We start from the raw sequence: 13033 nt of genomic DNA, 5'->3' as shown, positions 1-13033 counted from the left end.
AGCTTCTTTTACTATACTATTACTGTTGTCTGTGTGTGTGTAAAAGACAACTTGTTGGGTTCATTTATGCTGCTCATATATACATGTGTTTAGTGTTTGCCAAAATGCACTGGATAAGGACTCTGTTTCCTTCACTGTCCCTCAGTCTTTTTTTTTTTCCCATCGTCTTTTTCGGTGGTTTTCAACCTGTGGGTCGCAGCTCTTTTGGGGGTCGCATATTGGCTATCCTGCATATCAGATAATTACAGTACATTTCATAACAATAGGAAAAATTGCAGTTATGAAGTAGCAGTAAAGTAATTTAGTGGTTGGGGTCACCACAACATGAGGGACTGTACTAAAGGGTCGCAGCGTTAGGAAGATTGAGAACCATTGGTCTCAATGAAGCCTGTGATGGCTTCATCCTGAAGAACCTCGGGAGAGTGCTGCCAAAGGCTCCAGCCTTGCTGGAGGCCAAAGGCAGCCATGGCATTCACAGCTGTGCGTTTGCTCCCTGCTAGTTAACCACTTCATCAAGTTGTGAGGGTATTAGAGACTCAGAGAGCGATTAGATGTGGTTCCTGCCTTCAGGAAATGCATGGTGCAAGGGGGTAGCCACCAGGCTTTCTTCTGCACACAGACATTGCTGTTCAAAATGTGGTATACAGGGACCTCCAGTAGAGGGGTTGCTTGATGAAGAGAAGTTAGGAATGCATGCAGCAGAAGACCGGCCCTACACACAGAGAACATTCAAGTGAAATAACAAGCAAAAAAGGAGGAGCACACATGAGAAGCCACAATTGTTCCTCGTGGCTGTGGAAGCCAGTGTGCGTGATCACGTGATGCTAAACTCAGGACCACGCTCTGGGCCTTGCATAACACAATCAAGGAGCTGTGTGTTGTTTAATACTTTTTTGAAGGAAGTGAAGCTTTAAACAGGAAGACAAATCCCATTTTTTTCCTTAAAACGCTTGAAGTCTATGAAGAATAGATTGAATTCATCAAATAGAGAGAGGAAATTGTAAACTATTGCAGCAATCTAAACAAGTTACAGACTCCTAAACTGAGGCTACATGGATAAAATAGGAAAAGCTAAGACGAAACTTAGGGCGGAGCCTCTGCCAGATAAAGTGATTGTGTATTTTTACATGAGAGGTAATGGGGTTTCTCCAGTAAAGCAAAAGGCGAATCCAGATTTGGAGAAGACCTGCCTCAGAATAACACTTAAAAAGAGATAACCAGAGTGCATAAGTCAATAATCTATGCAGTGCGTGCTGAGAATGCTTGACGCCAGCACACCCCACACTCCCTCAGTAGAAGCCTAGACTGGAGACTCGGCAGCCAAGTCCTTGCCTAGCATATTTCAGTTCCCAGAAGGAGAGTGAGAGAAGTCCTAATCTCCACCCCCTGAGTTTTGACTTTGGAAGTCTGAGCAGATCCGTGTTTTCAACTCATTCTGTGGCATGGCTGAGGAGGACTGCTAGGGTACCCCAGTGTGTGAGCCAGAATCATGAGAGATGCTGATGTGATCAAAGGGTTAGAAGAACATCTTGGTTGTGGGGAAGGAATTTCTCTTAAACCCACACTTGTGCTACTTGGGGAACAGTTAATTCACTGAGCGGTATACACAGGCTTGGGAACTAGGAAGGGAGAATTCGCTGGAAGTTAATGAAGCGGTGGGTTTAGGGGTTGTCTTGGGAGACTATGCAGCAATGGGAAACATGGTGTAGCCCTTGGGGACACTAGTATTTGAGGAGATGCCTGAAGATGTTGGTAAGGAATCTTCCAGGGAGGTAGGAAACCAAGAAAAGCAAGAATTTCCATAGAAAAGCATAATCAAGATTCACAAATTTATAAAAATTCAGTTAATATAAAAGCAAAAAAAAAAAAAAAAGAGTATGCATTAGTTCATAAGATAGACAGTGACCCTGATGACCTAGGGGCTGACTTAATTAGAAGCCTTATGGTGGTAGATTTGGAACAAAGAAGATGCAGGCTATTAGAGCCCTAAAGTACAGGTTGTAGTTTTTAAAAAACAAACATAGCAATTGAGGAAAGATGAGCCAGCAAATCATGTGGTCATCATGAGCATCTTTTTTCCTGCCACAGCAGCACATGTATAAAATGATGAGGCATGTTGTTCCTCACCTTGCTGATTGGCCCATTGAAGATGGGAGGATGCTAAAGGTAAGAGACACAGGACACTTTGAGCCCTGTTCAAACTGGCTGTCATTAAGTTAGCTCATGGCCTAGCTAATCCATGTATCAGAAGCCTTTACAGCAGCGGTTCTCAACTTCCCAACACTGTGACCCTTTAATACAGTTTTTCATGTTGTGGTGACCCCCAACCATAAAGTTATTGTCATAGCTACTTTATAACCATAATTTTGCTACTGTTAAGAATCATAATGTAAATACCTAATCAATCCACAGGGTTTCTGATATAAGACCCCAAGGGTGTTGGAACTCCTGTTTGAGAACTCCTTCTCTAAAGAGACCTGCTTTTTTTCTTAGCATAAGTAAAGCAGCAGATAGATCTTGGTGTTCGTTGTATCATTTGTACCTTTCCCCAGCTAGGAAACTCAATCTCTTCAATGTGCCAATTCACCTTCCTATTTCTCCCCGAGAATATTCTGTCTCCACCTCTGTGATGGAAACAGAAACCAAAATTCTGTCCTTGTTTTTTTCAGATGCAAAATGACCTTTTTCTAAAAAGAAAATATGTAGTGTCTAGATAAACTGTCTCTTCTAAAATATTCTCCCTGCCTTCCTGCGGGAGACCCTTAAAGCTTGCCGCATCCACAATGCGCTGACACCTGGATCTAGGCCTCCCTCTCCCACCTGCAGCAGCATAAGCTTGTGTGTATTAGCACACAGTTGGTGAGACCTGCCTCTCCCTCCGGAAGTTATGAGCTTATATAGCGAAGGCCTGCTGTCTGTCTGTGTCCCTGTGGCCCAGAATTTTCTCAGCATCAGTTCTTTGTCACATTGGTGCATTGGTTTGGACATAGTCTCTTCTCTAAGGACATCCTCCCTGATGGTTCATTTATTGAAAACTTGGCCCCCAGTATTGTGATGTCAGAGGTAATGAGGTCACTGGGCGGAGGGGGACTGGGACCAGTTGGATCTCTCAGTGGGGCAAACATATTTAAGCTAGATCTTGCCTGCATTCTGGATTTCTGCCTGCCATCATGGGTACTGTACCTCCTGTCGTCACTCTGAAACCATATGCCACAAGGTCTCACTCAGAGATGAACAAATGAAACATCCAGATCTTAGACTTCAGCTCCGAAACTATGGCCTAAATAAGCAACTCTCTCTTCTTCATAAAGTGTTCAGTCTGAGGTATTTTGTTACAACAAAAGAAAAGCATCTAATATCCGCTGGGTGGCACAGAGTAGGCTGAGATAGAGACGGGGAAGGAACTAGAGGAAGCGTCAAAACTCTGTGCTTGGACAGTATCTTAAGGCAGGGTAACAATTTCCACAAACAGAGGGTGTAAAGAGAAGGGATGAGGTGTGTGGGTTTCACTGAAGAAATGGAGACGAGTTCCCTCTTGGGTGAAACAGATCCACATGAGGCCCAGAGGCTCAACATTTAAAAATCAAGTTTGGAGGATGGAGAGATGGTCAATGGCAAAAACCCTTGCTAGGCAGCCATGAGAACCTGAGTTCAAATCTCCAGCATATAAAAAGTCAGCACTAGGGCACTCAGCAAGGCTTACTCTCCAGGTCTAGTTACAGTGACAGCTTCTGTATCAAGGGACTAATGCAAGACATGACAGAGCAGGACACTTAACATCCTCCTTTGGCACTCTTGTGCATATTGTGAATACATCACACACACACACACACACACACACACACACACACACACACACACATCTTCACCATTTTTAGATCTTATCCCAACAAGATGAAGAACGTCCTTTCCAGGCTCCCATCTGCACTCAGAATGCTTCAGTTCCAGCGTCTGCTACATGACTGGATAATTATCAGAGTCCACCCACACAGAAATGAATCTGAGTCTCAAAAGATCTGACTTTATCCTATCTGATATGTATAGAGATTTTACACACAGAGAATTCATACTTGGTAGAATATTCGGTAAAGGAAGAGTAGAAGAGAGTTAAAAGGAATGAAGTACCAAAGAGTATGAAGCCAAATCCTTGCTTTTCAGCCATGGCTGTCTTTTGTAATATTGACTAGAGAGTGTCCAGTATAATACAGGAAGAACTTTTTGAACTGGAAGGAAGTTCAGTGTTGACACTGACTGGTGTTGGTTAAAACCACTGGTGAGTTCACTACTTCCGGTGAGCCGCGGTCATTTTTACACTTAAGTGCCGCTGCATTTCATTCAATTCACTGAGCAGAAACATGCAATCATCTGCCCAAAATTTAAAAATCAAAGTAAGAGGGAGCACTGGGTTACCAATCCTTCATTCATTTTTCTCCATTTTCTTGTTTAAGTGTGTGTGTATGTGTGTGTTTGTGTGTTAGCATGTTCACTTGTGCATGGATGCATGTTGGAGTAGTACATCTGTGTGAGTACGTGTGTGGAAGCTAGAAATTGATACCAGGAGCCAACTGCCTTATTTCTTGAAAGAAAAAAAAAATCTCTGAGTCAAGGTCAGACCTCATCAACAGGCCAGCATGCTCTGAGGATTACCTAATTTCACCTTCCTGGTTTTGACTTATGGGTGGTTAGCCACACATCCCCAGTATTCACCTGGGATCTAAGGATTTAGAACTCAGGCACTCACACTTCTGTGCCAAGTGCCTTAACCACTGAGCCATCTCTCTAGCCCCCAGGACTCCTGTGTTCTTGCCTCTCTTCTACTGGCAAGCATTTGCACTGAACTGCTATAGTTCTGTGTGACCTTCAGTTTACCCATCTGAAAATGGAGACGAATTAGACCTGATCTTGATGTCCATCCAGCTCACCTGCGTCAGTTGACCCCCAGTCAAATAGACTTTGAGACTAGCTGCCTCTAGGCTCTACGCACCGATGGACCAATTTGAATTACTTAACTGTACGAAGGTGAGGCCTTTGCATTCCTCTCATTAAAATTATATCATGACAGCAGAGAACAGATGTCTGGTCACACAGGCCTGCTTCCAGGGGAAGCCACATCTGGCTCTCATGTCACAAGAGGGAGGTTCCTATTAAAAAGCAATTGAGTACATTTGTAATTGTGTGACTGATTCCATGAGCAATACAGCTCTGAAGTGTACCTGGAAACAATGACAGAAAGGATCCTTCCCCTACTGCCTAAATAATCATGTGTTTGGATCCGAATTGAATAGGATATTTCTTCTTACTCCCTTTCAAACAGAAATTTATTGACAGAGGATGACAGAAAGAATCCTGGAGAAGTTAGATGTCCTGGAGGAGAATGAAAAGATCATTGCAGCCATCAGAGCAAAGGTGTGTGAAGTAGAAGCTAGGGATAATGTACTCGTTAAAAAGTTAATATTTCAGATGCAATTTTTACTTTGTAATTAATGATTCATTAACATGAAGACATAAATGAGCATGTTAGAAACAAATCCTTACCAATTGAAAGTCATATACCTAAGATAATAAAAATATTCATTAAATTACCAAGGATATGACTCAATGGTAGAGAGCTGACCCCAGTACCACAGAAATGGACAAAAAATAAAAACGACAATGATAAAAATGAACTATATAAAATCACTTCTAGGTAGCTGCCATGTGTTAGGCCACTGCCCCAACCCGCGGGGCTTCAACGGGGTTCCTAAGGTGGAGAGATTGGAAAGAATGGGGGGAAAAGGAACAAGAGACACAAAAATGAAAGCCAAGTCTGTTCATCTGATCAAGGCTTCCGTTAGAAGCCTTAGAAATTTTTACCCAACTTATATAGGGAGAAGGCAGGAAAGGGGGAAGGTTAATCTACTGCTGCAGGAAATAGGAAGAGTGCTTTCATGGGTTAAATATTGCACCTGTAAGATGCCGTAAGGATGTCTTCTTAAGCTATCTCACGGATGCTCTAAAACTAACAGACGGATGTCCTCACAGTCTATCACCCATGATTTAGGGTCTTAGATAACTCTTTCACTAAATAGCTTTAGGTCTCCACTAAATGACCTTTGCTCTCTACTTGGCTTTGGCTTCAATAACTATCTTTGTCTCCACTAGATAGCTTTGGCTCACTGTTTGACTTTGGCTTCAGTAGATAGCTTTGGCTCCTGGCAGGCCACACATATATCAAATCTGCTTTTAAAAGTGCTATCTCCCAGTGGGCATGATGGAACACACTGTGTAATCCCAGCACTCAAGGAGGCAGAGGCAGGTAGAACTCTGTGAGTTCGAGGTCTACAGAGTAAGTCCAGGACAGCCAAGGCTACAAAGAGAAACCCTGAAGTGCTACCTCCCAAACACCAACAAATATGGGCTATCCATATTTGTTAACAATATGCTAACTATATACAAAATTACTTTAGTGTATATATGAATAGCTCCAAGTCCCACACCTAATCAATAAGATATTAGCAATTGCTTCTGGAAGAGGGGGGAAAATAAGTTTTCTTCAATGGAGTGACACTGGGTATAACAACCATACTCCTTAGTAGGCCTCATGCTCTGGACAAGTCAGGGGAGGGGAGCAGATCTGGGAGGAGTTGGATAAGGGAAAAGAATCTAATCAAAATATAATGCATAACATTCTTAAAAAATAAATAAACCTTAAAAAGGCAAAGGTAACTTTTGCCATTGTTACTAAATTACAAATAATATATAGAAACAAGGTAAACTAAATAGATAGAAACAAAGTAAACTAAACTAGTCAAGACAAAACAGTAACAAAGACAAGAGTTCCCAAACACTAGAGTGACTGCTTATGTGAGCAACTTGATTTGTGTTCCCTGGAAATTCCTTTCAAAGTGTATACTACAGGCTCACAACCACCCATAGCACCAACAGCCATCCAGCAGGAAGTACTCCTCCAGCTTAGTCTCCGTGCAATTTCTCCATGTCCTGCAATCAAAGTATGTGACATCTCCAGCAACAGGGTCTTACCCTAACTCGTTTCTGACAAGCAATCAGCAGTACTGGCAATAGCCTTGTAGCTTTAGTGGTCTCAGGGACCTCCACGGGCAATAACTCATAGGGAGGAAACACAGCGCTTACACTGGGGCCATCCCCTAACAGCCTTGTTCCCGGAAGTGTCTTTTCAACTCAAGGAGTGTCTTCTTTCAGCTCTTTCACTGATATTCCTACTGTTCATCCACAATGGTTAACAAATCTGTACAACTCTCAATAATTAGCATTATAGAATTAGAAAGGCTTTTTTTTTTTTGCATACATTCCAAGCAATACCTAGTCTTGGGATTTAAAGATGAAGGGATTTATTTTTTTAACGTTAGCAAGGTTTAATACAGTGAGGAAGAGATTCCAACACTTCAACCAATCGTTCTGTCAGAAAGGTAACGCTGAATACAGCAACATGGGTGGAGATGCTGCCTCACCCAGCTTTCCCTTATCCGTTGTCATCCCCCAAGAGACATCTGGCCTATTCATCCTGGGGTGCTGCCGCTGCTGTAGGTCCACAGTACATCCTCCCACCCACAACGGTTCAGCGAAGCCAGATCACACTAATTTCCACGGTACAGGGCCAAAGGTATCCACGCAAGTGTTGACCTAGCGTTCCCACCACTTAAGTGGAGCTGGCTCCCTGCGTGACAGTGACAAGCTCCAAGAAGGACTCACCTCTCCATTAGTGATGCCTAAATGGTTAAAGAGCCCCGGGCTAAGTGAAAAATCTCCACCCCGGTGTACTTTCTTTCAGGGAAGAAATACAAACAACATACTCTCTTTGAAAAAAAAAAAAAAAAAAAAACTGCCCACCCCCAGGACAAGCATAATCATGTCAGCTCATACTGTTCCAATCCCTACCTCCATGCACTGCTGGCCATTGCCCGTGGTTCTTTGGGGGAGTTTTCATGAACTTACATACACTCAGCTCCAGTATCCACTGAAACACAAGTGTTTTGCACATTAGTCAGGAACCAACAAATCCACAGTTCAATGCAGACCCTGCCATCACTGTGTGCTAGTAGCCTTGAGTACCCTAAAAGGATATCTGCTTCCTCCACATAAAAGGATTAAAGGGGGGATAGCCAGTAGTCCCTGTATTTTGCTCCTTCCACGCTGGTGAATTGCCATCCAGTCTTTAAACCTTCCAAAGACTCAGAAGCACAGAATTTGGATTTCTGGCAAACCCCCCCCCCCCCCCTCTCCCACCAGGGACTCCGGCTTGACAGGACTCTCACCACCTCTGCTTTGAAGTAACCTGGACAGGTCCAATCATCTCTGTTTTCATCCTGGGGGTTTTAGAACCGTATGATTCCATCTGCCAGTGCGAGGCATTCAGATCTGCCTGAGCCCTCCTTCCTCAGAAAGATCTCATCCTCCCATAGAGCTCACCATGGCCATTGAAGACCCAAGTCAGTATTTGATGCCCATTCCCATCCAGCTTTGTGGAACGGGCACCAAAAAGTAGCTCTGAAAATTACATTTCCCTCAGTCATGCCTGACATACGGGCACCTGAGCCAGCAATAACTGGCTTGTAGGTGACAGTTCGTTGGGAGCCTGCTTCCCTCGGATTTCCTCAGATCCTTCAGCCTTTGTCTGAAGGAGGAATGAGCAGTACTGTTCCTCATTCTCTCTGCTTCTACTGCACTCAATCTCACCCACTCTGTCTCTCTTCACCTCAAAAGCTAACAGTGAGAGGCTCTTCTCATCTAGCAGTCTCTCCCGGTGGAGGCTGTTCATAGTTTCCTGCACTGTCCCTACCAGGGCCCCATCTGAGTGCCGAACCATGGGTTTTCCTTCTTCTGTGGTAACACTCAGACCTGAGGGCTGTCTTCTCTCACGTTTATATCACTCTCTTTTCACTCTTTAAGCTTTCCTCCTAAGTTCCAAGTCTCCGGTTCCCAGGCAGGACTCTTTAACAGATCCAGCTAGTGTCTGCTCCCTTCCCACAGAATCCTCCCTGCTCTGACAAATACCAAGTCCTTATTTTATTTTATTTTTTAAATCATTGTTTATATTTTAAATTATGATTTATTACAATTTATTCATTGTATATCCTGGCTGTAGCCCCCCTCCCTCAACACCTTCTAGTCCCCTCTCCCTCCTCCTTGTCCCCCTATGCTCCTCCTCTAGTCCACTGTTAGGGGAGGTCCTCCTCCCCTCCTATCTGATCCTAGCCTATCAGGTCTCATCAGGACTGACTGCATTGTCTTCCTCTGTGTCCTTGTAAGGTTGTTCCTTTCCCATCCCCCCCCCCCAGATGATCGAAGAGCCAGCCACTGAGTTCATGTCAGAGACAGCCCCTGCTCCCCTTACTAGGGAACCCAATTGGAGACTGAGCTGCCTATGGACCATATCTGAGCAGGGGTTCTAGGTCCTCTCCATGCATGTTCCTTGGTTGAGCATCAGTCTCTGCAGTCCCCCTGGACCCAGGTTTTTTGCTCTGTTGCTCTCCTTTTGGAGCTCCTGTCCCCTCCAGGTCTTTCTATCTCCTGCTTCTTCCACAAGATTCCCTGAACTCTGCCCAAAGTTTGGCTATGAGTCTTAGCGTCTGCTTCGATACTCTGATCAGTAGAGTCTTTCAGAGGCCCTCCGTGGTAGGCTTCTGTCCTGTTCCCTGTTTTCTCTCGCTTGTGATTTCTATCCCGTTTGCCCTTCTGAATGGGGATTGAGCATCTTCCCTAGGGTCCTCCTCCTTGTTTAGCTTCTTTCGGAGTACAGATTTTAGTATGCTTATCCTATGTTATATGTCTACTGTCCACTTATAAGTGAGTATATACCATGTGTGTCTTTCTGCAACCTTGTCCTTTTATTTTATTCTTTCTTCCAAATCAGAGGCAAGTGTGAAGGTTTGATTCTATTGGTCCCTTTACAGACAGAAAAAGACTCTTTTCGGGTCACCCCAGGTGGAGAACCAGCAACAGATCAAAAGACGGGTGAACCAATGATTTCATTTGGGGTACTTGTGAAAGCATGCATAACCCAGCGGCAGCTTTTACACCACCAACCAGCAGAAGTGACGACTCAGAAAAGCTGCATCGCTGAGGTTCCCTCCCCAACCTGCAGGGGGCTCCATGAAAGAATCTCATCTATAGCTTGAGGAGGGACCTTGAAAATCTTTACTTTCTCAATGTCCTACGTCTTATAAGTTTCGTGGGTTTCCTGTCTTATGACTTCTCCTCTCTTCAGGGAGGAAGGTTTCAATTCAGAGGGAATGAGTCTGCAGCAATTATATAGGTCTGCCCTTAAGTTCTAAAAAATTTAGTTAGAAGGGCTCCTGAACAATGATCAGTGTATTATCTTTATTAAATAGATAGACAAAGAGTCACATAGGTCACACAGCAAAGGCACAAAGTTCTTTAGAAATTTTAATGTATGTTTTCATTCTCTAATTTTTAAATTGTTCATTATTGCCTTACACAATAATTCTCTGTCTCTCTCTCCTCTCTCTCTCTGTGTTTGTGTGTGTATAGAGAGAGACATTAATTTTTGTCCTTTATATACAGAATTTTGCCTGTAGGAAGAGCACTTACTTTTTCATTTTGACTTCACTGCAGAAAACCAGCAGTCACCTTAAAGAGAAAAAGAAGTCTCTGATTACACCTCTGCCGTTTGATAATCATGGGGAATTTGAAGGCAAAATCGCTCCATCTATAGCTGAGACAGCAACAGAGAACACAGAAAATAAATCAAATGACCTTAAGAAGTCAAAAATGTAACTATTATAATCCAGCTGAAAGTTTAAAAGCACTGCATTTGCCTTAAATTATCTGGTAATATAAGAATTCAAAACTAGCTCACCATAGTGGTGCCCATATTTAATCTCAACACTCAGAAGGCAGAGGCAGGGGTGGGGGATGGGAGAGTGGGGGGCAGTATCTGTGAGCTTAAGGTCGACTTGGGCCACATAGGAAACCTCAATCCACGCGGGACTACATAGTGAGGCCCTGTCTCAAAAAAAGAACGAGAGTAATATTATCTTATGACATATTGTTGGGTTAAAAATACACTAGATTCAGGTGAGTGTAGTAGTACTCCCAACACTCATGGAGGCTGAGGTAGGTGGATCACTGTGAGTTTGGGCTACAAAGTGAGTTCAGAACAGCCAAGGCTACAAGGAGAAACCCTGTCCTGAAAAAAACCAAGTATGTATATATGTATATTAGATTAATCTGAATGTTTCCAATTTGGAGAATAGATGTTACAATCATTTGCAAGTGTTGAGAATTATAATTTCAAACTTTTAAAGAAATACTTTTTGAGTCAGGTGGTTAGAAGGGCTCCTGAGGTTGTCAGTGTATGATCTAAGAGTGTATGGTCAGGAGGCAGGGGCAGGCAGACCTCTGCAAGTTTGAAACCAGCCTGGTCTATAGAGTTCTAGGACAGGCAAGGCTACACAGAAAAACTCTTGTCTCTAAAAACCAACAAGGAGAAAAAAAAAAAACTTTTCTTAAAATCAGTTCTATTGCTCCAAATTTAATATTGCGTTTTATATAAAATTTTAGAATTTTACTTTAGGAAAACCTCTGCCTAAAATCCTTCTCAGCTAGTTTCTTAGGAAGAGACTGAATGTGGGGTACTCTAGCTCAGAGACAGAATGCCTGCCTGCCTGCCTGGCGAATGGGTGTCTGAATGTGCCATAAAGGGTCTCTCTTGTCCTTTCCAGCATCAGAGATACATGGGAGAGTCCAAATGTGCAGCAGAATAGCATCAGCTACTGACCAGTTAGATGGTGTGTGGAAATGATACCCTTTTCACCTAATGAAAGAAGGCAATATATGAAGTAATGGGAACTGCCCTGATGATGCTCAGTCATGTGTCACACAGACAAGAGGCAGAGGGTGGGGTTAGCCCCAGCAGTTTCATTTCAGTGCTCGTGTTCTTCCACTTAAAAGTTTTCATTTTATTTTTTGGCTACACGTATGTGTCAGTGAAGGGGCTTGTGGACATGTCAGTGCAGTTATCCACAGAGGCCAGAAGATGGTGTGAGATTCCCCAGAGCTGGAATTTCAGAGAGTTGCGAGCCACCGGCCGTGGGTGCTGGAAACTGAATTGGGGTCATTTCAAACCGCAGTATGTGCTCTTAATCACTTAAGCCATCTCTCCAGCCTGCCCAGGAGCGCATGTTCTCTAACACCACCAGGCCCAGCAGGATGACTTGAGCCTCGGCACCTAGGTACAGTGTAACTATAGCACTTTATACTTAGGTGAGAACACGGGAGGCAGAGAGGTTAGGGATGATAGGAGGCCACGGTGAGAAAACCCTGGAGTGTATCCAGGTTGTTTACAGTCCTGTGTGTTGTTCTTGCAAAGGTATGTAGAAGCGAGGTGGACAGGCAGGAAGTTAAACATTATTTGGACCGTTGTTTTGCTTGTACATATTCTGATTGTGTTACAAATAATACTCCCCCAGACTTTTGTTATCTGATATTTACCAAGACACTCAAAATCCATTTTCATTATGGAACTGTAAGGTAAGAAAAGGGAGTTTGTGAACTAGCTAGAAGAGGGAGACACATGTGTAATCTAGCATTTGGGAGGCATGAACAGATGCATCAGGAGTTTGAGGTAAAACCGTTTGCTTGGTCTGAATCTTCAAAATAAGTGCCTTTCAGCCTAGATTAACTTTGCCTCTGACCTTACATGGCCTAGTCGACTGGGCTTGAAGTTTTCAGCCAGAGGCAAAGTTAATCTTGGCTTCCAGAGAAGACATATTAGGAGGTGGTAGAACCCTTTGAAAGAAGGGTCCCTGGGAGGGCCTTAGGTCACTGAAAGGCATGCCTAAGAAAGAACTCCTTTGCCCCCTGACTTACAGTATGAGCTCTCACTGTAGCCCAGGCTGTCCTGGAACTCTGTATAGCTCAGGCTGTACTCAGACTCACTGTCATCCTCCTGAGTTAACTTCAGAAGTGCTGGACTACTGGAGTGAGCTGCCATGCCCTGCAAAAATTGTGTGTGTGTGTGTGTGTGTGTGTGTGTGTGTGTGTGTGTGTGTGT

The 13033-nt window shown here is 43.6% G+C and overlaps 1 protein-coding gene across 1 annotated transcript in view; it reads left to right on the top strand.

Moving 5' to 3' along the window:
- Positions 1–5331: 5331 nt before the first annotated feature.
- The window catches only part of CUNH1orf141 (chromosome unknown C1orf141 homolog), a 40083-nt gene continuing 32381 nt past the window's right edge, over positions 5332–13033 (top strand). The window contains exons 1-2 of the mRNA XM_055628734.1: positions 5332–5406; positions 10594–10751. Of these exons, the coding sequence (XP_055484709.1) occupies positions 5332–5406; positions 10594–10751 (233 nt within the window). The remainder of the gene's footprint in view (positions 5407–10593; positions 10752–13033) is intronic.

This window comes from Psammomys obesus, unplaced genomic scaffold (genome assembly GCF_907164565.1).
Source record: "Psammomys obesus unplaced genomic scaffold, mPsaObe1.curated_primary_1811, whole genome shotgun sequence".
In the NCBI taxonomy this organism is placed as follows: Eukaryota; Metazoa; Chordata; class Mammalia; order Rodentia; family Muridae; genus Psammomys; species Psammomys obesus.
Note: the sequence above shows the minus strand (reverse complement) of the source record. Positions and strands in the feature narration are given on the sequence as shown.